The sequence below is a fragment of the Vulpes vulpes genome, chromosome 4 (assembly GCF_048418805.1).
Source record: "Vulpes vulpes isolate BD-2025 chromosome 4, VulVul3, whole genome shotgun sequence".
Classification (NCBI taxonomy): Eukaryota; Metazoa; Chordata; class Mammalia; order Carnivora; family Canidae; genus Vulpes; species Vulpes vulpes.
In genome coordinates, this window is record NC_132783.1 from 59,691,941 (window position 1) to 59,718,040 (window position 26,100).

The following is a 26,100-nucleotide window of genomic DNA, read 5'->3' on the forward strand; positions in this document are numbered from 1 at the left end:
CAAGTCCTGTGAACATTACCCAGTTTTCACTAATGGGTGAAAAATGTCATGTAAATATCACAACCAGGATATTGATATTGATACAATTCAGGCCTTACACAGACTTCTCCAATTTTCTTCTTCTCATTTGTTTGGATATATATATTTAGGACAATACAACTTTATCACTTATGTGTATCTGCCACCATAGTAAAAATACAGTATAGTTCCATCATCACAAGGACCTCTCATATGTTGCCCTTTTATAACCACACCCTCTTTACTCCTGTGTGCCTCCCTCACTGTCAGTTCAAACATGTTACGTAAGTATATATGTATGTCACCTTTTGGATTAGCTTTTTCCCTAGACTGGTAACACCTTGAATATTCATCCAGGTTATTACTAGTACTAATGGTTCATTCCTTTTTGTTGCTGAAAAGTGTTCCGTGTTTTTATATATATATGTATATGTATATATAATATAATATAATATAATATAATATAATATAATATAATATATATGTGTGTGTGTAACATTTTGTTTAACTATTAATTCATTGATAGATATTTGGGGTTTTTGCAGTTTTGGGCTATTACAAAAAAAGCTGCTATGAATATACTATTTTTGTCTTCCTATCAGTAATGTATAAGTCATCTAGTTTCTCTGCATCTTCATCATCATTTATCTTAGGACTACTTTTTGTTTTAACAATTCTGATAGGGATGCCTGGGTGTCTCAGTCAGTTAAGTGTCTGCCTTTGGCTTAGGCCATGATCCTGGGGTCCTGGGATTGAGTTTCGCATCAGGCTCCCTGCTTAGCAGGGAGTCTGCTGCTTCTCCCTCTGCCCCTGCCTTCCCCCAGACTCATGCTTTCTCACATTTGCTTACTCTTTCTCTCAAATAAGTAAAATTTAAAAAATATATGAAAAAAATTGATGGGTGCATAGTGATAGCTGTCATTTTAATTTGCATTTCTCTAATGGTGTTTAAAATGTTTTCATCTGTGTATTTGCTTTCTTGTGTTGCTCTTTGTTGAAACCGTTCTTTTTGTTTTTTGCCCATTTTCTTACTGGCTTGTGGTTTTACTGATGAGTTTGAGAGTACTTTGTATATTCTGGATTGTAGTTCTTTGTCAGATACAAGCATACCTTAGAGGTTCAGTTCTAGATCATGACAATAAAGCAAATATTGCAGTAACATGAGTCAGATGAAGTTTTTGGTTTCCCAGTGTTTATGAAAATTTTGTTTACACCATACTGTAGTCTGTTAAGTGTGCGATAGGCATTATATCTAAAAAAAAAAAAGAGTATATACCTTAACTTAAGAATACTTTATTGCTAAAATGTGCTAACCATTGTCTGAGCTTTCAGGGAACTGTAATATTTTTGTGGGCAGAAGGTCTGGCCTTGTTGTTGGCTGCTGACTGATCAGGGTGTTTGTTGCTGAAGGTTGGGTGGCCGTGGCAATCTCTTACAGCAATAATGCAAAGTTTGCCATGTCAATTAATGCTTCCTTTCATGAACGTTTTCTCTGTAGCATGTGCTGCCATTTGATGGCATTTTACTCACAGAACTTCTTTAAAAATTGGAATCAGTCTTCTCAACCCCTGCTGCTGCTTAATCAACCAAGTTTATGTGATAGTCTGGGTCCTTTCTTGTCAATTCAACCATCTTCACCGCATCTTCAGAAGTAGATTCCATTTCAGGAACTCACTTTTTTTGTTCATCCATAAGAAGCAACATCTCATCTGTTCAGGTTTTATCATAAGATTATAGTAACTCAGTCATATTTTCAGGCTCCAGGTCCACTTAAGAGTTCCATGGTATTCCCACCATATCTGCAGTTACTTCCTCCCCTGAATTCTTGAACCCCTCAAAGTCCTCCATGAGGGTTGGAATCATCTTCTTCCAAATTCCTGTTAATGTTGATATTTTGACCTTTTCTCATGAATCACAAGTGTTCCTGATGGCATCTGGAATAGGGAATCCTTTTCAGAATGTTTCCAATTACTTTGCCCAGATCTATCAGAGAAATCACTATCTATGGCAGCTATAGTCTTTTTTATTTTTTTTAAGATTTTATTTATTCATGAGGGACACAGAAAAAGAGAGGCAGAGAGACACAGGCAGAGGGAGGAGAAGCAGGCTCCATGAAGGGAGCCCGATGTAATCCTGGGACTCCAGGATCATACCTTGGGCAGAAGGCAAACACTCAACCACTGAGCCACCCAGGTGTCCCAGGTAGTTAAAATGTATTTTTTTTTTCTTTTTTGATTGAGAGGGAGTGCAAGGCAGGGGAGGGGCAAAGAGAGAGGGAGAGAATTTTAGCTGGGTATTACTTACCAAAAATTGACTTAAAATATTCAGTAAACTACATTATAAACAGATGTCTTGTCATGCAGGCATTATTGTTCCGTTTGTAGAATACAGGCAGAGTAGATTCAACATAACTATTAAGGACCCCATGATTTTTGGAATGGCAAGTGAACATTGATTTCAATTTAAAGTCACCAACTGCATTAGTCCCTATGTAGTCAGACTGTCTTAGAAGCCTTGAAGCCAGGCATTGTCTTCTCTCTAGCTATGAAAGTCCTGGGTGGCATCTTATTCCAATAGAAGGCTGCTTTGTCTACACTGAAAATCTGCTGGTCAGTGTAGCTACCTTCCTGAATTATCTCAGCCCAGTCTTCTGGAGAACTTGCTGCAGCTCCTACATGAGCATCTGCTGCCTCGCCTGGCACTGTGTGTTATGAGGATGGCTTCTTTCTTTAAATGTCATGAACCAACCTCCTCAATATTCCAACTTTTCTTTGCAGCTTCCTCACCTTTCTCAACCTTCACAGAATTGAAGAGAGTTAGGACCTTGCTCTAGAATAGTCTTAAGGGAATTGTGGTGGTTGGTTTGACCTTCTATCCAAACCACACAGACTTTCTCCATACCAGTGATTAGGCTGTTTCACTTTCTTATCATCTGTGTGTTCACTGGAGTAACACTTTTAATTTCCTACCAAAACTTTTCTTTTGCATTCCTAATTTGGCTGACACACGAAGCCTAACTTTTGGCCTGTGTTGGCTTCTGACCTGCCTTTTTCATTAAGCTGAATCATTTCTAGCTTTTGATTTAATTTGAGACATGTGATTTTTTTCACTTATCACTAAGAGGACACTGTAGGGTATAAATTGGCCTAATTTCAATATACTCTTGTGTTTCAAAGAATAGTGAGATCCACGGAGAGAGAGAATGATGGGGGAATGGCTGGTCGGTGCAATAGTCAGAACACACATTATTAAGGTTGTCATCCTGTATGGGCACAGTTCTGGTGCCCCCGAATAATTATAATGCTAACATCAAAGATGACTGGTTACATCAACATAGCAATAATAATGATAGATAAGTTTGAAGTGTTGTGAGAGTAACCAAAAGGTGACAAAGAGACATGAAGTAAACAGATACTTTTGGTAAAACAGTGCCAGTAGAGTTGCTGGATGCAGGATCATCACAAAACTTTAATTTGTAAAAATATGCAGTATCTGTGAGGTGCAGGAAAGCAAAGCACAGTAAGACAAGGTATGCCTGTATTTGAAAACCTCTCAAATTTGGCAGAAAACATATACAGATTGAGGAAGGAAAGTAAACCACAGAGAATAAATTAATATATTTTAATGCATTGCCATTAGCAATGTGGCCTTCATTGCAGAGACATATTTTAATCAACCTTCTAAAACTAATTTAAAAATCTTGAAGTTTGAAGAAAACTTGTGTATTAACTTTTAAGGAACAGCAATACAAATGGCAAGAGATTTCTCACCTGAGACCTTGGAGGCCAGAGTACATGGCATGAAATTGTTCAAGCGATTAAATAATTATGTACTGTGAATTCTATATTAAAAATAGCCCTTGAAAAAAAAGGGAGATATTTCCTCAGATAAAGGAAAACAGAATTTATTACATGGTGACCTACCTTCAAACAGTGGCTAACGGAAGTTTTTCATGAAAATGAAAACAGAGGAGTCTTGGAAATTCAGAAGAGAAAGAAGGAAATGGATAAAAATATGGGCAAGTACAAAATTATTTTTATAAGTTTCTTAATTATTTCATATTGGAAGCAAAAAAATTAACACCACCTGATGTGGTACTCTACATATAAAAATACTAAAGATAATTGTATTTTGAAATAAAACCTGTAAAGAACATAGGTAGTAATTTTCTACATTTCATTCAACGTTATAAAACATCACTACTAGTGGACTAGGAGCCAACAGTAAGAAAATGGTACAAAAAATACAATGGATGTTAATTTTGCCTCAGTCATCCCTCAACAGGATCGATTCTGAGGTGGTACTCAGAGTCTGAAATGGTGTTAGACACTGTTTTTTTTTTTATGATTTTTTAAAAGATTTTATTTATTCATTCAAAAGACACACACACACACACAGAGAGAGAGAGAGAGAGAGAGAGAGACAGGCAGAGGGAGAATGCAGGGAGCCCGACATGGGACTTGATCCTGGGTCTCCAGGACCACAACCTGGGCCAAAGGCAGGCACTAAACCGCTGAGCCACCCAGGGATCCCCTAAGACACTGTTTTTTCTTCAGTGGCACTTTATTAACTTCTCCACTTTCCTGTCCAACTCTCTTCATTCCCTCTGTTCTCCCGAAGTGACCTCCAAAATAATCTGTGCCTGATTCCTTGTCTCAGCTTTTGTGCAAAACCTGAGTAGTACTGTTGGTCCCAAAAGTGGTCCTAGAAATGAGAACTCGAGTTTGAGAATCTAAAACTAGATTGCTTATTAGTCAGATGGCAATGAGGGCCACATTGCTAATGGCAAGTATGAGGATAATAATCATCATCATCCTGTAATAAAAGGATTCTCCTGTGTGATAGATGAGCGTGAGGTTGGGTAGATTTTTATAGTAGCTATAGCACTTGAACAAGATGAGGCAATGATAAGTTTATGAGTTGTGGAGTTACTGACTTTTCTGCCTTACAAGCCTTGAAGATGGGATGCCTGGGTGGTTCAGCAGTTGAGTGTCTGCTTTTGGCTCAGGGCGTGATCCCAGAGTCCCAGGATCGAGTCCTGCATCAGGCTCCCTGTGTGGGGCCTGCTTCTCCCTCTGCCTCAGTCTCTGTATCTCTCTGTGGCTCTCATGAATAAATAAATAAAATCTTAAAGAAAAAAAAAAAAAAAGAAGGCTCGAAGATACAGGTTCAAGTTAGCTGTCAACACAGGGCACACAGTGAAGGATAGTAGACCTCCATAAAAGCATTCAGAAGATTCTTATGTCCTGAGAAGTGAGGCTGTGTCCTAAGTCATGCTCAAGGTTTAATAGCTTCAGGATGGTAAGGGATTGCAATGGTGCAGGTGTTAAAGACTTGTGTGAAATTCAGGCTAGTGGAAGAACCCATTCCTCTCTAATAGAGAGGAGTACCCTACCACTTCCTGGAGACTGTAGATGCCCAACATGAAGCAGATGCCTTTCAAAATCATACGTGGCCTTCTCAAAAACTACCATACCTATCCTCATTTCTTTCATTAATATTTAATGTAGTTATTGATTGATTTAGTTCTGTAATTTCAATATTTATGTTTGGTTCCTCTTTTTTATCTCTAGTTTTTTGCTTTTTTTCTGTTGAATTTGAATATTTTTAGAATTTTACTTTAATTGATTTGTTGACTTTTTAGCAGTATTTCTCTGCATTATATACAGTATACTTCAACTTTTCACCTAGAAACTTTTCAACTAGAAGTTAGAGTTAATAATGCACCATTTCACATAAAATGTCAAAACCTTGCAACCATAAAAGTCCATTTACCTCCTCCCTGGCATTGTTGTTTGTGTTATAGTTGTTTTATGTGCATTATAAATCCAAGATGATGTAATTTTTGGTTTCTAGTTGTTATGGACTAAATGTGTGTGTCCTGCCAGAATTCGTTTGTTGAAACCCAGACCCCCAATATGATATTAGGTATTAGGAATTGGGGCCTTTGGGAATTAATTTGGATTAAATGTGGTTATGAGGGTGGGGCCCCATGAGTTGGATTTAGGGTCCTTGGTAAGAATCACCCGAGAGCTTGCTTCCTCTTCTGTGCTCTCTGCTACATGATTCAATGAAAAGTTAGCAGTTTTGTGATCCAGAAGAGGGTTCTCATCAGAATTTGTTTTTTTTTAATTTTTTTTTTTTTTTTTTTTATTTATGATAGTCAGAGAGACAGAGAGAGAGGCAGAGACACAGGCAGAGGGAGAAGCAGGCTCCATGCACCGGGAGCCCGACGTGGGATTCGATCCCGGGTCTCCAGGATCGCGCCCTGGGCCAAAGGCAAGCGCCAAACCACTGCGCCACCCAGGGATCCCTCTCATCAGAATTTGACCACGCTGGCACCCTGATCTTGAACTGTCAGCCTCCAGAACTGTGAGAAATACATTTATTGGTAAGCTACTCAATATATGATTTTTTGGGGGTAACAGTTCTTGTAATGACTGACACTGAGCCAAAATGTAGAGATTAATATGTTATCAATAGAATGGATCAGAACGTTATCAAGAATTGCATGATAATCCAGGTCCCTTGGGAATATATTGTGATGGAGAAAACAAGAATTAAGATTGTCACAGGGTAATACAGCAAATACGTACTGCTGTCTACCTCAAGAGAAGGTGCTGATCCATTTCAATTATATAAGCTACACTGTGTCTTAGGAATACTGTGGTCCATAGGCCATCACCACAGATCTCTGTGAGCAGAGGCCTTCTAGTTACGTTTTCATCCTGTGCCCTTTATAGTTTTGTACTTGCTCCACCTTTGTTAGTGTTGCCATCTGGCATATGCGGTGTCAGAATTCCATTGTCTCCTTCGGCATTTGTGAGACAAGTCCCACAGTAGCATCTCCTACCATTAGTTTTGGCCTATGGATGACTGTCATCACTAAGCTTACTTGTATCTGTGCTCCCCTCACTAGGATGTTCCTTACCACTTTACTGTCCTTTGGGCCCTACAAAGTTGGCATGGTCTCTGTAGAGTGAACTAGCAATCTCGTTCCTCTTTGTAACTACTGGTGCTTTGGTTTTAAAATTGTAGGATGACATCTATTAATAGGCTGTTATTTCAGTGGATTTGGGTGAAACGTGTTCTATATGCAATGCTGAAATAGAATGTAAAACAATGCATTATAAGTAATGAGAGTATTTTTCCCAGAAATATATATTTTTCAAGATTTTATTTATTTGAGAGGAGACAGAGACAGTGGCAGAGATAATGAGAGACAGTGTAAGCGGGGAGGAGAGAGAGAATCAGGCTCTCCACTGAGCATGGAGCCCAAGATGACATGGGGCTTCATCCCAGGATCCCAAGATCATGACCTGAGCTGAAGGCAGTCTGAACTACCCAGAGCTGCTTCAGAAAATTTTTTAGGATATAGCTCAATTGTATTTTTATATACTATAAATGTATTTTTTCTGTCTTTAATGCTTTTACTCTAGATATCAACATGGCTCATCCCTTATATCCTTCCAGTGTTTTCTGAAGTGTAATATCATTGAGGATTTCCTTTACTGGACCCCACCTCCCACCAACTTGCTGATGAAAAACTTCCTTTTTGTATGTCTTTGCTTTTAAAGGAAGGGTCACCATGTTACCAACCCCATACTGATTCTTTGAGCTTAAACGTTATTGCTTCTAATAGCCTAGAAATAGAGCAAAACAGCATCCTGTAAAACTCTGAAAAGAACCCAGAATCTCAACATTTAAAGACCTTAGTAGAGAAAAAGAATTTTCTTCATCATCTTAAACTGCAAGACAGAAAAGTATTCATAGCTCCAAGTGTATGGAGACACACCGGTTCCATCTCTGCTTTTCTTGCTCTGCTAGTAGGGATGGCTTTGCCTTGCCCAGTCTTTAATAGGTAAAGATTAAAACTCTACATAATAGAGGATTTTCATCTATCTACAAAAGGCTTACTTCAAAATGTGGGTATCTTCAAGTGAAATACAACTGACTTTGCCATTGATGAATTCAGCCTCTATTTTTATTAGCATTGGTGTTGATATTACATCATTTGAATAATAAAATGTCATTTGTTAAAAAAATTTGCTGTTTTTTATGCAATTCAATTTATTTGCTGTTTTATTTAATTCCAAAGGCTTTATAATGTCATGTTTTCTTTTTGTTGGTATGATCGCTTTCTTAATTCAAATCTAAACCATCATGATGCACCACTTATTTAGCTCTTTTATATAACTGGAACGCAGCAATCTGTTTCCTCTGTACCTGCTATTTCCTAAACTTTACAGCATCTGCCTCGAATCTGTTTGAAACTTTGTAAGGTACCTTGGTTTTCCACCTCTCACAGTTACGTTCCCAGGACTTATGAGAGGCTCTCTTGGACTCCAACCCCTCCTGCATGGCCATCATACATTCCCCTCGGAACCGGCCATCCTGTCCCGTCACTTTGCACACTACAGGGACGCTCTCATATTCTCCATGCTTTCCTGAAATCAGTAACTGCTCTGGCTCTGGCCAAGGAAGCCAAGTGCAAGCTGACCATCCCCTCCAAGGAACAGAGCAACGATGATCGGTGGCTGCAGGATGAGATAGAGATCGGCTACATCCAAGCCCCACACAAGACCCTGCCCATGGTCTTTGACTCTCCGAGGAACAGGGGCCTGAAGGACTTCCCCATCAAGTGCTTGCTGGGTCCAGATTTTGGCTACGTGACTTGAGGGCCCGAGACTGGAAAGGTTACTACTTTCCACTCCTTTGGAAACCTGGAAGTGAGCCTCCTGGTCACGGTCGGGAGGAAGAAGTACCCTCTGGGCAGGATCCTCATTGGGAGCAGAGGCTACCCCAGCAAGGAGAGCCAGGAGATGCACCAGGCCGTGCAGGACTTCCTCAGCGCCCAGCAGGTGCAGGTGCCTGTGAAGCTCTACTCTGACTGGCTGTTTGTGGTCCATGTGGACGAGTTCCTGAGCTTCGTGCCCATGCCCAAGAAGGGCTTCTGGCTGCTGCTGGCCAGCCCCCGGGCCTGCTACGCACTGCTGGAGGAGCAGCTCAAGGGGGGCCACAGGGAGGCTGCGCTCTTTGAAGGCATCAAGAAAAAAAAAAGCAGAAAGTAAAGGACATCCTGTCAGACAAGAAACTGAGAGACCAGAATTCATATGTGGATAAATGCATCGACTGGAACCGGGAGGTGCTGAAGTGGGAGCTGGGCCTGAGTGAGAGGGACATCATGGACATCCCCCAGCTCTTCAAGCTCCACAAGGAGAACAGTGGGATCCTCAAGGCCGAAGCCTATTTTCCAAACATGGTGAACTGCTGGTGCTGGGGAAGCACCTGGGCATCCCCAACCCCTTCAGTCCCATCATCAATGGCCAGTGCTGCCTGGAGGAGAAGGTGCGGTCCCTGCTGGAGCCGCTGGGCCTGCACTGCACCTTCATCAATGACTTCTATGCCTACCACGTGCGGCACGGGGAAGTCCACTGGGGCACCAACGTGCGCCGGCAGCCCTTCTCCTTCAAGTGGTGGAACATGGTGCCCTGAGCCCGCCTCCACCCGCAACCCAGGAGTCCTTGCCCTCCCAAAGCTCCCAGCCAGATGCTCTGGTCCCCTTCAGTGTGGCATTGCAAGAGCGCCTGGGCACAGGCTGGCTCCCTGGCTGTAGCCACCCTCCCGGCAACGGCTTGCCCCCTTCCGCTGTGCCCTGGCCTCTGGGGCAACCCCTTATGAGGACCCCAAGATAGTCCTGGCCTTGCAAACTTGTTTCTGCTGTGTGACGCCACAATAAAGTTTTATAATCTCTTTGTAAGTGGAAAAAAAAAAAAAGCCTAAGAGTAGGCTTTCATCCTAGAACTTACTGCAGTCTGCCATAACAAATAACTTACTTTTTTTGACCCCTATCTACCCTTCCCCATCTAGAATTAAATCTCTGTGAGTGCATGGAGTTTCCTTTTGTTCACTGCCATAAACCTATTGCCAAGACTTGTGCCTGGTACATAGTAAGTGCTTAAATGTTGTTGAGGGTATGCCCACATTGAAGTTCTTACTGCCATTGGGAGAATACTGCATTGTTTAGAGGGAACTGAAGTTAAAGAAAAAAAAAGAAAAATAGAAAAAAAAAACCTGGGAGGCGGGGCAAGATGGCAGAAGAGTAGGGTCCCCAAATCACCTGTCCCCACCAATTTACCTAGATAACTTTCAAATCATCCTGAAAACCTATGAATTCGGCCTGAGATTGAAAGAGAGACCAGCTGGAATGCTCCAGTGAGAAGAGTTCGCGCTTCTATCAGGTAGGAAGACGGGGAAAAAGAAATAAAGGAACAAAAGGCCTCCAAGGGGGAGGGGCCCCGCGAGGAGCCAGACTGAGGCCGGGGCGAGTGTCCCCAGGACAGGAGAGCCCCGTCCCGGAGAAGCAGGAGCTGCACCAACCTTCCCAGGCGGAAAGGGGCCTGCAGGGAGTTAGAGCAGGACCCAGGAGGGCGGGGAGGCCCTCAGGCTCTCAGGGGCAGTAACAGGAACTGCGCAACACACCGCGGGCCAAGCTCCCTAAAGGGCTGGAGCATGCGCCCAGCGGGGCCCGGGAGCAGCTCAGGCGGCGGCTGGCAGCGGCTCGCCAGCGGAGGGGGCTGCGCGGCCCGGGAGCAGCTCCGGCGGTGGCTCCATGCAGAGGGGGCTGTGTGGCCCCGGAGCAGCTCAGGCAGTGCAGGCCCGGAGCCCAGGGTGCAGGGGACGCAGCCCAAGGTCTGGTGCTCCCCCAGGACAGGTGGAGGCCGGGAGGACACAGGACAGGAAGGATGCTCTAGGACACCGGGCGGCCCTGGCTGTGGAGGTCGGCGCCCGGCCCCCCCGCCCCAGCATCCAGGCCCCTGCAGATTGGGAGACTGCAGTAGTTTCTGCGGGAGCTGACTCCAGAGCTGGAGAGCTGGCCGCGATACGTGGAACTGAGCAAGGCCGCAAGGGAGCAGGGCCTCATAGGATAAACAGCTCCCACAGAGCTGCACAACTGGCAGGGGGCTTGGCAGCTCCCCCAGGTGCACACACCTGAGAATCAGCACAGCAGGCCCCTCTCCCAGAAGACTAGCTGAAAGGACAGGGGAAGAGCAAGTTTTTGACCAGGCAGCACTAGAAAGTTCCAGGGGAAGTCTAGGGACATAGAGTACATAGAATCAGAGGATACCCTCTTGTTTTTTGTTTTTTGTTTGTCCCCCCACCCTTTTTTTCTCTCTTTTTCTCCTTTTTCCACTACAACTTCTTTTAGCTGCTCTACACTGAGGAAAATGACTAGAAGGAAAAACTCACCACAAAAGAAAGAATCAGAAACAGTCCTCTCCCCCACAGAGTTACAAAGTTTGGATTACAATTCAGTGCCACAAAGCCAATTCAGAAACACTATATTATAAAGCTACTGGTAGCTCTAAAAAAAACATAGGATTCAAGAGACTTTATGACTGCAGAATTTAGATCTAATCAGGCCAAAATTAAAAATTAATTTAATGAGATGCAATCCAAACTGGAGGTTCTAATGACGAGGATTAATGAGGTAGAAGGACGAGCGAGTAATAAACAAAACAAGTTGATGGCAAGGAAGGTAGCTGAGGAAAAAAGAAAAACAAAAGATCATGAAGGGAAATAAATGACAGGCTCAGAAGGAAAAAATCTATGTTTAAATGGGGCTCCCGAGGGCGCCAAAAGGGACAGAAGGCCAGAAAGTGTGTTTGAACAAATCATAGCTGAGAACTTACCTAACTTGGGAAGGGAAACAGGCATTCAGAGCCAGGAGATAGAGAGATACCCCCCTAAAATCAATAAAAACCATTCAACACCTCGACATTTAATAGTTAAGCTTGCAAATTCCAAAGATAAAGAGAAGATCCTTAAAGCAGCAATAGACAAGAAATCCCTAAACATTATGGGGAGAAGTATTAGGTTAACGGCAGACCTCTCCACAGATACCTGGCAGGCCAGAAAGGGCTGGCAGTATATACTCAGGGTCCTAAATGAGAAGAACATGCAGCCAAGAATACTTTATCCAGCAATGCTCTCATTCAGAATAGGAGAGCTTCCAAGATAGGGAGAAACTGAAAGAATATGTGACCACCAAACCAACTCTGCAAGAAATATTAAGGAGGACTCTGTAAAAAAAAAGAGGAAGTCCAAGGAAACAATCCACAAAAACAAGGACTGAATAGGTATCATGATGACACTAAATTCATATCTTTCGATAGTAACTCTAAACATGAATGGGCTTAATGACCCCATCAAAAGGCGCAGGGTTTCAGACTGGATAAAAAAGCAAGACCCATCTATTTGCTGTCTCCAAGAGACTCATTTTAGACAGAAGGACACCTACAGCCTGAAAATAAAAGGTTGTAGAACCATTTACCATTCAAATGGCCCTCAAAAGAAAGCAGGGGTAGCCATTCTTATGTCAGATAAATTAAAGTTTATTCCGAAGACTGTAGTAAGAGATGAAGAGGGACACTATATCATACGTAAAGGGTCTATCCATCAAAAGGACCTAACAATCATGAATATTTATACCCCAAATGTGGGAGCTGCCAAGTATATCAATTAATAACCAAAGACATACTTACTTGACACTGCTTTCTACAAACAACAGATCTTCTAAGCACAACATCTCCAAAGAAACAAGACCTTTCTTTTTTTTAATTTTTATTTATTTATGATAGTCACAGAGAGAGAGAAAGAGAGGCAGAGACACAGGCAGAGGGAGAAGCAGGCTTCATGCACTGGGAGCCCGACGTGGGACTCGATCCCGGAACTCCAGGATCGCGCCCTGGGCCAAAGGCAGGCGCCAAACCGCTGCGCCACCCAGGGATCCCGAAACAAGAGCTTTAAATGAAACACTGGACTAGATGGATTTTTTTTTCTTAAAGATTTATTTATGACAGACATAGAGGGAGAGAGAGGCAGAGACACAGGAGGATGGAGAAGCAGGCTCCATGCTGGGAGCCTGACGTGGGACTCGATCCCGGGACCCCAGAATCATGCCCTGGGCCAAAGGCAGGCGCTAAACCACTGAGCCACCCAGGCATTCCCCTGGCTAGATGGATTTCACAGATATTTACAGAACTTTACAAGTAAACGCAACTGAATACACATTCTTCTCAAGTGCACATGGAACTTTCTCCAGAATAGAGCACATACTGGGTCACAAATTGGGTCTTAATGGATACGAAAAGATTGCGGTGTGCCCTGCATATTTTCAGACCATAATGCTTTGAAAATAGAACTAAACCACAAGAAGTTTGGAAGGATTTCAAACATGTGGAGGTTAAGGACCATCCTCCTAAAAGATTAAAGGGTCAGGTAGGAAATTAGAGAAGATTAAAAAGATTCATGGAAACTACTGAGAATGAAGACACAACCATTCAAAATCTTTGAGATAAAGCAAAAGCAGTCCTGAGAGGGAAATACATCGCAATACAAGCATCCATCCAAAAACTGGAAAGTACTCAAATACAAAAGCTAACCTTGCACCTAAAAGAGCTGGAAAAGAAATAGCAAATAAAACCTACACCCAGCGGAAAACAATTAATAAAGATTCGAGCAGACCTCAATGAAATAGTGATCAGAATAACAGTGGAACAGATCGACAAAGCCAGGAGTTAGTTCTTTGAAAGAATTAATAAGATAGACAAACCATTAGCCAGCCTTATTAAAAAGAAGAGAGAAAAGACTCAAATTAATAAAATCATGAATGAGAAAGGAGACATCACCACCAACACCAAGGAAATACAAACGATTTTAAAAACTTATTATGAGCAGCTATATATGCCAATAAATTAGGCAATCTAGAAGAAATGGACACATTTCTAGAAAACCAAAAACTACCAAAACTGGAACACGAAGAAACAGAAAACCTGAACAGGCCGATAACCAGAGAGGAAATTGAAGCAGTCATCAAAAACCTCCCAAGACACAGAAGTCCACGGCCAGATGGCTTCCCAGGGGAATTCTATCAAACATTTAAAGAATAATCCATACCTATTCTACTAAAGCTGCTTGGAAAATAGAGTACTTCCAACTCGTTCTATGAGGCCAGAATCACCTTAATTCCAAAACCATCAAAGACTCCACCGAAAAGGAGAATTATAGATCAATATCCCTGATGAACAGAGATGCAAAAATTCTCAACAAGATACTAGTCAATAGGATCCAACAGTACAGTAAGAGGATTATTCACTATGACCAAGTGGGATTTATCTCTGAGATACAAGGCTGGTTCAACACCCGTAAAGCATTCAATGTGATTGATCATATCAACAAGAGAAAAAACAAGAACCATATGATCCTCTCATTAGATGCAGAGAAAGCATTTGACAAAATACAGCATCCATTCCTGATCAAAACTCTTCAGAGTGTAGGGATAGAGGGAACATTCCTCAGCATCTAAAAAGCCATCTACGACAAACCCACAGTAAATATCATTCTCAACGGAGAAACACTGGGAGCCTTTCCCCTAAGATCAGGAACAAGACAGGGATGTCCACCCTCACCACTGCTATTCAACATAGTATTAGAAGTCCTAGCCTCAGCAATCAGGCAACAAAAAGAAATAAAAGGCATTCAAATTGGCAAAGAAGTCAACTCTCCCTCTTTGCAGATGACATGATACTGTACATAGAAAACACAAAAGACTCCACCCCAAGATTGCTGGAACTCATACAGCAATTCAGCAGTGTGGCAGGATACAAAATCAATGCCCAGAAATCAGTGGCATTTCTATACACTAACAATGAGCTGGGGAAAAAGAAATGAAGGAGGCAATCCCATTTACAATTGCACCCAAAAGCATAACATACCTAGGAATAAACCTAACCAAAGAGGTAAAGAATTTATACCCTAAAAACTACAGAACACTTCTGAAAGAAATTAAGGAAAACACAAAGAGATGGAAAAATATCCCATGCTCATGGGCTTGAAGAATTAATATTATGTAAATGTCAATGTTACCCATGGCAATTTACACATTTAATGCAATCCCTATCAAAATCTGATGGACTTCCTTCATTGAGTTGGAAGAAATCATCTTAAGATTTGTGTGGAATCAAGAAAGACCCAGAAAGGGGAAAGGAGAAATTTGAGTGGGAAATATCAGAAAGGGAGACAGAACATGAGAGACTCCAAACTCTGGGAAACGAACAAGGGGAGGTGGGCGAGGGGCGGGGGTGACTGGGTGACGAGCACTGAGGGGGGCACTTGATGGGCTGATCACTGGGTGTGATGCTATATGTTGGCAAATTGAACTCCAATTAAAAAGAAAAAAGACCCCGAATAGCCAGGGGAATATTAAAAAAGAAAACCATAGCTGGGGGCATTCACAATGCTAGATTTCAGGTTGTACTACAAAGCTGTGGTCATCAAGACAGTGTGGTACTGGCATAAAAATAGACACATAGATCAATGGAACATAATAAAGAATCCAGAAATGGACCCTCAACTTTATTGTCAACTCATATTCGACAAAGCAGGAAAGACTATCCATTGGAAGAAAGACAGTCTCTTCAATAAATGGTGCCAGGAAAATTGGACATCCACATGCAGAAGAATGAAACTAGACCACTCTCTTTCACCATACACAAAGAGAAACTCAAAATGGATGAAAGATCTAAAGATGTAAGACAAGAACCCATCAAAATCAAGGAGGAGAACACAGCAACACCCTTGCTGAACTTGGACAGGGATGCTTCTGGTGACTTCACTTTTGGAAATTTAGTTCTTAACTTTTAGGCATATGACAGTTTAAATGACACATTAGATACTTGGTAATGTCAATTTATGAGAGGAAGATTGAACCTATTTCTCAGTTCATTTTGTAACAATTTCATGAGAGTTTATAAGGATTTTATTTTATTTTTTATTTTTTTAATAATAAATTTATTTTTTATTGGTGTTCAATTTGCCAACATACAGAATAACACCCAGTGCTCATCCCGTCAAGTGCCCCCCCCAGTGCCCGTCACCCATTCACCCCCACCCCACGTCCTGCTCACCTTCCACCACCCCTAGTTCGTTTCCCAGAGTTAGGAGTCTCTATGTTCCGTCTCCCTTTCTGATATTTCCCACACATTTCTTCCCTTACATTCCCTTTCACTATTATTTATATTCCCCCAAATGAATGAGAACATATGTTTGTCATTCTCCAATTGACTCCTTTCACTCACCATAATACCCTCCAGTTCCATCCACCTTGAAGCAAATGGTGCATATTTGTCGTTTCTAATGGCTGAGGAATATTCCATTGTATGCATAGACCACATCTTCTTTATCCATTCATCTTTCGATGGACACCGAGGCTCCTTCCACAGTTTGGCTATTGTGGACATTGCTGCTATAAACATTGGGGTGCAGGTGTCCCGGCGTTTCATTGCATCTGTATCTTTGGGGTAAATCCCCAACAGTGCAATTGCTGGGTCGTAGGGCAGGTCTATTTCTAACTCTTTGAGGAACCTCCACACAGTTTTCCAGAGTGGCTGCACCAGTTCACATTCCCACCAACAGTGTAAGAGGGTTCCCTTTTCTCCGCATCCTCTCCAACATTTGTTGTTTCCTGCCTTGTTAATTTTCTCCATTCTAACTGGTGTGAGGTGGTATCTCACTGCAGTTTTGATTTGTATTTCCTGATGGCAAGTGATGCAGAGCATTTTCTCATGTGCATGTTGGCCATGTCCATGTCTTCCTCTGTGAGATTTCTGTTCATGTCTTTTGCCCATTTCATGATTGGATTGTTTGTTTCTTTGGTGTTGAGTTTCATAAGTTCTTTATAGACTTTGGAAACTAGCCCTTTATCTGATATGTCATTTGCAAATATCTTCTCCCATTCTGTAGGTTGTCTTTTAGTTTTGTTGACTGTATCCTTTGCTGTGCAAAAGCTTCTTATCTTGATGAAGTCCCAATAGTTCATTGTTGCTTTTTTTTCCTTTTGCCTTCGTGGATGTATCTTGCAAGAAGTTACTGTGGCCAAGTTCAAAAAGGGTGTTGCCTGTGTTCTCCTCTAGGATTTTGATGGACTCTTCTCACATTTAGATCTTTCATCCATTTTGAGTTTATCTTTCTGTATGGTGCAAGAGAGCGGTCTAGTTTCATTCTTCTGTATGTGGATGTCCAGTTTTCCCAGCACCATTTATTGAAGAGACTTTCTTCCAATGGATAGTCTTTCCTCCTTTATCGAATATTAGTTGACCATAAAGGTCAGGGTCCACTTCTGGGTTCTCTATTCTGTTCCATTGATCTATGTGTCTGTTTTTGTGCCAGTACCACACTGTCTTGATGACCACAGCTTTGTAGTACAACCTGAAATCTGGTATTGTGATGCCTCCAGCTATGGTTTTCGTTTTTAAAATTCCCCTGGCTATTCGGGGTCTTTTCTGATTCCACACAAATCTTAAAATAATTTGTTCTAACTCTCTGAAGAGATTCCATGGTATTTTGATAGGGATTGCATTAAACGTGTAAATTGCCCTGGGTAACATTGACATTTTCACAATATTAATTCTGCCAATCCATGAGCATGGAATATTTTTCCATCTCTTTGTGTCTTCCTCAATTTCTTTCAGAAGTGTTCTATAGTTTTTAGGGTATAGATCCTTTACCTCTTTGGTTAGGTTTATTCCTAGGTATCTTATGCTTTTGGGTGCAATTGTAAATGGGATTGACTCCTTAATTTCTCTTTCTTCAGTCTCATTGTTAGTGTATAGAAATGCTATTGATTTCTGGGAATTGATTTTGTATCCTGCCATGCTACCAAATTGCTGTATGAGTTCTAGGAATCTTGGGGTGGAGGCTTTTGGGTTTTCTACGTAGAGTATCATGTCATCGGCGAAGAGGGAGAGTTTGACTTCTTCTTTGCCAATTTGAATGCCTTTAATGTCTTTTTGTTGTCTGATTGCTGAGGCTAGGACTTCCAGTACTAAGTTGAATAGCAGTGGTGAGAGTGGACATCCCTGTCCTGTTCCTGGTCTTAGGGGAAAGGCTCCCGTGCTTCCCCATTGAGAATGATATTTGCTGTGGGCTTTTCGTAGATGGCTTTTAAGTTTCGAGGAATGTTCCCTCTATCCCCTACACTCTGAAGAATTCTCCTTTTTGGTGGGGTCTTTGTCTGGTTTTGGAATTAAGGTGATGCTGGCCTCATAGAACGAATTTGGAAGTACTCCATCTCTTTCTATCTTTCCAAACAGGTTTAGTAGAATACGTATGGATTATTCTTTAAACAGTATTCTTGGTTGCTTGTTTTTCTCATTTAGGACCCTGAATATATCCTGCCAGCCCTTTCTGGCCTGCCAGGTCTCTGTGGAGAGGTCTGCTGTTACCCTAATTCTCCTCCCCATAAAAGTCAGGGATTTCTTGTCTCTTGCTGCTTTAAGGATCTTTTCTTTATCATTGGAACTTGCAAGTTTAACTATTAAATGTCGAGGTGTTGAATGGTTTTTATTGATTTTAGGGGGGTATCTCTCTATTTCCTGGATCTGAATGCCTGTTTCCCTTCCTAGATTAGGAAAGTTTTCAGCTATGATTTGTTCAAATACATAATCTGGCCCTCTGTCCCTTTCGGCGCCCTCGGGAACCCCAATTAATCTTAGATTTTTCTTCCTCAGGCTGTCACTTATTTCCCTTAATCTATCCTCATGATCTTTGTAATTGTCTCTTTTTTCCTCAATTTCCCTCTTTGCCGTCAACTTGTCTTCTATGTTACTCACTCATTCTTCCACCTCGTTAACCCTTGTCGTTAGGACTTCTAGTTTGGATTGCATCTCATTCAATTGATTTTTAGTTTCTGCCTGATTAAATCTAAATTCTGGAGTCATGAAGTCTGTTGAGTCCTTTATGCTTTTTTCTGGAGCCCCCATTAGTTTTATTATAGTGCTTCTGAATTGGCTTTCTGACATTGAATTGTAATCCAGATTTTGTAACTGTGAGAGGACTGTTTCTGATTCTTTCTTTTGTGGTGAGGTTTTCCTTCTAGTCATTTTGCTCAGTGCAGAGTGGTCAAAAACAAGTTCTAATGGGAATAGGAGAAAAAGAGAGGAGAGAAAGAAGGAAAGAAAAGAGAAAAAGAAAAAAAAGGAAGGAGAAAAGAGAAGAAAAAGAGAAAGAAAAAGAAAGAAAGGTGAAAAAAAGGGTGGAGGAAGCAATCAGAAATCAAAAAGAAAAAAAAAAACATGGGGGAGTATCTTCTGACTGTATACTTGAAGTCCCTTGACTTCCCCTGGAAGTTGTCCGTCCGGCTGGTCTTCTGGGGGAGGGGCCTGCTGTGCTGATTTTCAGGTGTTAGCACTTGGGGGAGCTGCTTTGCCCCCTGCCTGGTGCAGGGCTCAGTGGGGGTTGTTCACCCTGCGAGGCCCCAGGAGGAACAGCCCCAGTGGCGGGGGCAGCTCTGCAGCCCTGGAGTCAGCTCCCGCAGTAGCTCCGGGGTTCTCCGTCTGCAGGGCCTGGAGGCTCCGGGGCGGGGCCGCTGATCTGCTCAGCTCCGGGCAGGAGCATCCTCGCTGTCCTGGGCCCTTCCGGCCTCTGCCTGTCCCGGGGGAGGCCAGATCCTGGGCTGTGTCCCGGCACCCTGTGCTCTGGGGCCTGCGCTGTTGGATTCGCGCTCCCGCCCCACAGCCCCCTCCGCGGAGCCGCCGCCCGAGCCCCTCCGAGCTGCTCCGGGTCCCGCCGTGCGCGCTGCAGCCCTTAGGGAGCTTGGCGCACTCTCCCGGGGCGCAGGTGCCTGTTAGTGTCTCTGGGAGCCCGAGGGCATCCCCGCCCTCCTGGGTCCTGCTCTAACTCCCTGCAGGCCCCTTTCCGCCTGGGAAGGTTGGTGCAGCTCCTGCTTCTCCAGGACGGGGCTCTCCTGTCCTGGGGACACTCGCCCCGGCCTCAGCCTGGCTCCTCGCGGGGCCCCTCCCCCTTGGAGGCCTTTTGTTCCTTTATTTCTTTTTTCCCCGTCTTCCTACCTTGATAGAAGCGCGAACTCTTCTCACTGGAGCGTTCCAGCTGGTCTCTCTTTAAATCTCAGGCCGAATTCGTAGATTTTCAGGATGGTTTGAAGGTTATCTCGGTAATTTGGTGGGGACAGGTGACCTGGGGACCCTACTCTTCCATCATCTTGCCCCTCCCTCCTTACAAGGATTTTAAAAGTTAAGGTTTTACTCTTGTGTTTAAGGATTTTAGATCACATTGTCATTATGAGGAATAGCTGTAGAACCTTAGGCTAAGGAATATTAAGCTTTTCTGGAAGCATCCTGTATTATTCATGTCTTTCCTGTATTTTATATTGGGCTTTAAAAAGCTTGTAGGCCAGGAGTCTGCCCTTCTTAGAGATGCAAAGGGCTGGGTCTGGAGCACATCTTTCAAATGCAAACCAACTTTGCAAGTCCCAGCCCCAACTTCCTCTATCTCAAGGCAACCCAGTAAGGCAACCCAGTATGTATGTGCCCTGCCCTACATCAACCAGACAACCTTAAATACCCTTTTGGCCCAGAGCTATACTGCTCAATGAGGGAAGGTCCCAATCCAGTGTGAACTTTACAGATAAAGCAAGATTTGGTCACTTATTCAATCTCTTAGAATCCTTATGGTTAAAAGAAAAAAAAAAAATGCCTGGACGATTTCAACCTGTCGTTGGGGTTTAGTGTTTTTAATTTCCAGTGTACAGCTGTTGTTGAGGTAGCAGCACAAGGCAGTCTGGTTGTGCTAGGATTGCTTCTCTTTCATGGGGGGGTTATATGTGGGTAAATCCTTTTTAGACATCAGATTAAAAATGGTCATTGTAGTGTGGCAAAACTTCTAAGGGCTTCAAATGCTGCATAACTTTTGAGAAAGAGGAGACTAATCAATATCTGAAACAAGCTTGATTTATGGCTCACTTTGTTTCAGTTATTACTGTGTAACAGAAACACCCAAAACATAATGGCTTAAAACAATTATTTCTTGTAGGTAGTGTGATTTCTCTACTGCACCTGGAATTAGCTGAAGTCTCATTTGGCTGGCTAAACTTATCCAATGACAGGGCTGGGCCAGAAGTTCTAAAGAGACTGCTCACCTGTCTGGGATTATAATTTTTCCTCTTGTAATTTGAGGTTCTTCACAGCTTGGTGATTTTAGAATAGTTGAACTTTCTGTATGATGATTAGGTTCAAGAAGGAAAGAGTTGGCCTGGAACTTCTGCCACATTCTACTAAGCCAAAGCAAGTTATAAGGCCAGTACAGATTGAAGATGATGATAAAAAAAGAATATCTTTTTAGAATGGAGCAAGAAAAGGAATTGATACTGTTTTCCTTTGACCATCATACTAATCAAAGAAGGGTTATACTTACAGTATCAGTCCAGGACAGTAAGAAGTGATACGAGGTTTTGGGAAATGGATTCAGGGATTGGTGGGCTTTAAAAAACAGGAGTGTTGAGAGACTGACTGGCTTTCAGTTGTAAAAGTTTGGTCACCAGAATAAGGTTGTGGCTGACTTTCTAGAACAGGGTCATAGTGAATGCTGTTGCTGATTGGATTTCAGAAACATGGAGCTCTTGGGGTGGCTGGCCTTCATAAGCCTATGTGCTGATTAAACACTGTTCAGTTGATCTGGTGATCAGTTGTTTCTAATCCATTGATCCTTGTGATTATTAATTCATGGCTTGAAGCTCTGGCCAAGAGGCAATCCTCCCCTCCACCCTTTGAAGACCAGGAATATTTTATTCCCATCAGTATTTTAAAAGTCCTTTCATTAGTACAGACTTTTTTTTTTTTTAAGGTTTTATATATGTATTCATGAGACACACAAAGAGAGAGACAGGTTCCACACAGGGAGCCCGATGTGGGACTCGATCCTGGGATTGCAGGATCATGCCCTGAGCCGGAGGCAGATACTCAACCGCTGAGCCACCCAGGTGTCCCAGTACAGACTTTATTCTTAATTACAGGTTTGGCAGAGTTAATGGATTTTCCTCAAAAAGTATTAATTTTTATATAATTTTTGATTGAGAAGCCAGGAGAAAGTAGAAAGCAAATTTGCTTTTATTTACTTATTTTTTAAGATTTTATTTATTTATTCATGAGAGACAGAGAGAGAGAGGCAGAAACATAGGCAGAGGGAGAAGCAGGCTCTATGCAGGGAGCCTGATGTGGGACTTGATCCCGGGACTCCAGGATCACGCCCTGGGGTGAAGGCGGCGCTAAACCACTGAGCTACCGGGCTGCCCGCAAATTTGCTTTTATAGGAGGTTGAAATAAAAAAACTCTAAAGGCATAGTATCTATAATCAAGATGGCATGTTCATGTCAGTGGTGGGTAGAATATTGGTAACAATATTGTATTTGAGTATTCAGAAATTATATAGATAAGAAACCAATTACTAAATATCACAGTAGGTATTCATTAGTGGTAAACAGCAGAAAAATCAAGGCATGCTTGAGAAGCCAAGCATCTCAAAAGTTATCATTTGGAAGTCACAGACAACTAGTTGGCAGTGCAGCATTTGACAATCATATGAAGTTTAGGAAATAAAATCATTTTACTAGTGCTGTAATAACAGTAATGTAGATAACTAGTAATGTAGGTGATGGAGTTGGATATTGTAAGGTTTTTGTTATTAGATTATGTTAACTATGACATACAGATCATCATGGGATAGTGAGAAAATTCTAAAATTATATAGGGGAAACTGGCCATTGACTTGGAAAAAATATTTTAAGTAGGGGCCAATTAATTTGTTTTAATTTACACAATGTTTATTTCCTACATGTACTGCTACATTCCATCAGAAAATGTTCCATTTTTTATGATAATTCAACAAACAAAACACATTTATTTGAAAAAAATTCTAATGTTTAGGCTTTTAACATATAAATACAATGTACAAAATAAATACACTGCACAAAAACCACCCACCCACAAATTGCTGTGTGCATCATTTCTCAAACACATAACCTATATAAAAGTACATCCTATACATTGTTCTGATGTTTTCAGCTCTAGGTAACAGAAAAATTTGACTTTGTAAAGTGCCAGGTAGTAACTATTTTAGGCTCTCTGAGCCTTATGATCTGTGTTAGAACTACTCAACTCTGTTCTTTTAGTGCTAAAGGCAGCCTCAGGCAAAACAGAGACACATGGGTTTTTTTCATTAGTCTTCTAATAAAACCTTATTTATGGGCATAAATTTGAATATAATTTCCATATGTCACAAAATAGTGTTTATTTTTTTCCATCTATTTAGAAATGTAAAACCATTCTTGGCTGTAGGCTACAAAAATGGGCTTTGGGTCACATCTGAATATCTGAATCATTTGTTGGAAAATGCACAACCAAACCAAACCAAGGCACTACAGCAATAAAGTGAGTGATCCATGTTGGTAGCCAACCTTTTTTTTCCAGCATAACTCAAGAAATACAAATTATAATTTTAATAGTATCTAATATATGCTTTACTTGTGTCTCAGACACTATTCTAAGTGCTCTAAAAATATTAACTCATTTATACCTCAAAGGAATCCTAATGTTATCACTTCTCTTTTATAGAAAAGGAAACAGAGGCACAGAGAGGTTAAGTGGCATTCCCCATGCTAGAATTTGAGCCTTGGCAGTAAGAGCCCAGAGTCCACACTTTTAACTACTACCATGTTGCTTCTACTATGAAGAAAAGAGCAGTTATCAACATTCTTAAAACATTCATACAAAATTCTAATGCAGATAGATCTGCAATCTGCTAAAACATCAACAGTAAGATAGATATTGCTTCTTTACATAGCATTATTTGTTTTTATTATAGAGTGTTTCCAGCTGTTTTTAAAAATAATTCTGGTCTTTTCTTAGTAATAAATGTGTTCCTAATGTAAAATTTGGCTGACCATGAGACAGTTGAAAATTTTATAAAAACACATTTAGCTTCTTTCTGAAGGATTAGTTCAGTAACATCTACATTCATTTAAAAATGCCAAGAGATAGAAAAAGATGCATTCATTACAATTTTAAAAGAACATCACACTTAAAATACACATAAGAGTAACAAGAGGAGTCAACGCTGAGATGTAATGTGAAATACCCTCACATACATGAAAACTACTGAACCAAGGCTACGTATTTACCTGTGTACAATTATGGATGAGCTCTACATGCACATAAACATCCATAAGCTGTCTTGTAGTGCACTGACACACATTAGTTGTACATACTAAAGGATTTTTCACGTTTGTGAGGACGTCCCCTGGTTTTCTCAATGTGTTTGTGCTTTTTTAAAAGCTTTAAATATCTAAACTTTTGTCGGTTTCTTTAAAAAAATACTCCAGAAAACAAAGCCCCTCAGAATCCAGTTGCTACAACATGACTTCGGGTGTAACTAACTGTTCCGCTTACTCAGTATAGATTGTCTCTGAATTTTTGTTCGGAAACTTTCACATATTTGAAATGCCTACAAAGGTTCTATCCTGGCATCAGAGTTCTGAAGTTTACTGAAACCTCAATTCTCAATAAAACCTTCTGTACCTGTTACAATCTGTGCCTTTGAGTGTTCCAAGTCCATCTGGTGTAAAAAGGTTCTCAATGCTCAGGAAGGATACTGGTAGGAGCTTCTTATTTGTGAGTTTTTGGATGGTTGCCCTGACAGAAAATTTTCTGACATTGAATTTTTGTTATAGGATTCCTCTCGTGTGATTTCTATGTTATGCAATATAGTGTGACTTCTAAAACATTGGTCTCCCTCATGTTTTACTATTCGTTGGTTGTCTAAGACTTAGTGAAGTCTGACATATGGTAAAAATCTCTCCCTTATAGATATAAAGAATTCCTGTGTATTTCCTTTGTCCAGAAAGACTGACTGAAATTTTCCAGATAGATGATGTTCCTAATTTTTTAGTCTTGTGTGAATTATCCAATTAGGATGAATGCCTAAAAAATTCCCACTTCATATTTATCAGCTTTTCCCCTCTGTGTGTGTCTTCTGATGTGCAGTAAGTTTTGATTTCTGAATAAAAGTTTTCCTACATTCCTGACATTCATAGGGTTTCTCCCCTGTGTGTTTTCTCTGATGTATGATAAAATGGGACTTCTGAGAGAAGGATTTCCCACATTCCTTACATTCATAAGGTTTCTCTCCCGTGTGTGTCCTTTGATGTAATCGGAGGACTGAATTCACAGAGAAAGATTTACCACATTCATGACATTCATAGGGCTTCTCCCCTGTGTGTTTTCTCTGATGTTTAGTGAGGTCTGATTTATAGTAAAAGTTTTTTCCACATTTATTACATTCAAAGGGTTTCTCCCCTGTGTGAGTTCGCTGATGTACTGTGAGGGCTGACTTCTGGTAGAAACATTTCCCACATTCCTTACATTCATAGGGCTTCTCTCCTGTGTGAGTTCTCTGATGAGTTTTGAGGTGTGAATTTCTGGAAAAGAATTTCCCACATTCCTTACATTTATAAGGTTTCTCCCCTGTATGTGTTCTCTGATGTACTGTGAGGTGTGATTTCTGGGAAAAGGATTTCCTACATTCCTTACATTCAAATGGTTTCTCCCCTGTGTGTGTTTTCTGATGTACCATGAGGTATGCCTTAACATAAAAGAACTTCCCACATTCGTTACACTCAAAGGGTTTCTCTCCTGTGTGTGTTTTCTGATGTTCTACAAGGTGTGGCTTCTGGTAGAAGGATTTCTCACACTGATTACATTCGTAGGGTTTCTCCCCTGCGTGAGTCCTCAAATGTCTACTAAGAGATGACAGGTGATAGAACGTTTTCTTACATTCTTTACATTCATAGGTTTTCTCTCTGGTGTGAGTTTTCTGTCGTACTGAAAGATCTTCATTTCTAGAGCCAGATTTGTCACATTCCCTGGTTTTGTTCTTTGAATGAATATGCTGATGTATTACGAGGATAGACTTCTGACAGAAGGACTTCCCACATTCATTGCATTTATGGATTTTCTCTCTGGCATGAGTTTGCTGTTTTTTTGTGAGTTCTCCATTTCTAGAGAGAAATTTCCAAATTCAATAATGTCTAAGGCATTCTAGCTAAGAACCAATTTCTAGAGATTTTTCCCATATTGATTAGATTCATATTCCCCACTATGAATGTTCTCTGACAGACACTGTTGTTTAACATTTGGTAGAGGGAATGTTCCCTTGCATTGTATCCAGACTCTC

General features: G+C 41.3%; 2 protein-coding genes and 1 pseudogene across 6 annotated transcripts in view; 2 read left to right on the top strand and 1 right to left on the bottom strand.

The window, feature by feature from the left end:
- LOC140598746 (uncharacterized) overlaps nucleotides 1-9,909 on the top strand; it is a 62,053-nt gene extending 52,144 nt beyond the window's left edge. Inside the window, exons 5-6 of the mRNA XM_072757276.1 lie at nucleotides 6,182-6,409; nucleotides 7,458-9,909. The gene's annotated coding sequence lies outside the window, so the exon portion shown is untranslated. The remainder of the gene's footprint in view (nucleotides 1-6,181; nucleotides 6,410-7,457) is intronic.
- On the top strand, nucleotides 8,259-9,951 carry LOC112912459 (protein-arginine deiminase type-4 pseudogene; annotated as a pseudogene).
- Nucleotides 9,952-22,671: 12,720 nt separating this feature from the next.
- Nucleotides 22,672-26,100, bottom strand: part of ZNF25 (zinc finger protein 25) — a 35,278-nt gene continuing 31,849 nt past the window's right edge. For all 5 annotated transcript variants that reach the window (XM_072755870.1, XM_072755873.1, XM_072755869.1 and 2 more), the window contains one exon: nucleotides 22,672-25,924. In XM_072755870.1, coding sequence (XP_072611971.1) covers nucleotides 24,874-25,924 — 1,051 coding nt within the window. In that variant the 3' untranslated portion in view covers nucleotides 22,672-24,873. The remainder of the gene's footprint in view (nucleotides 25,925-26,100) is intronic.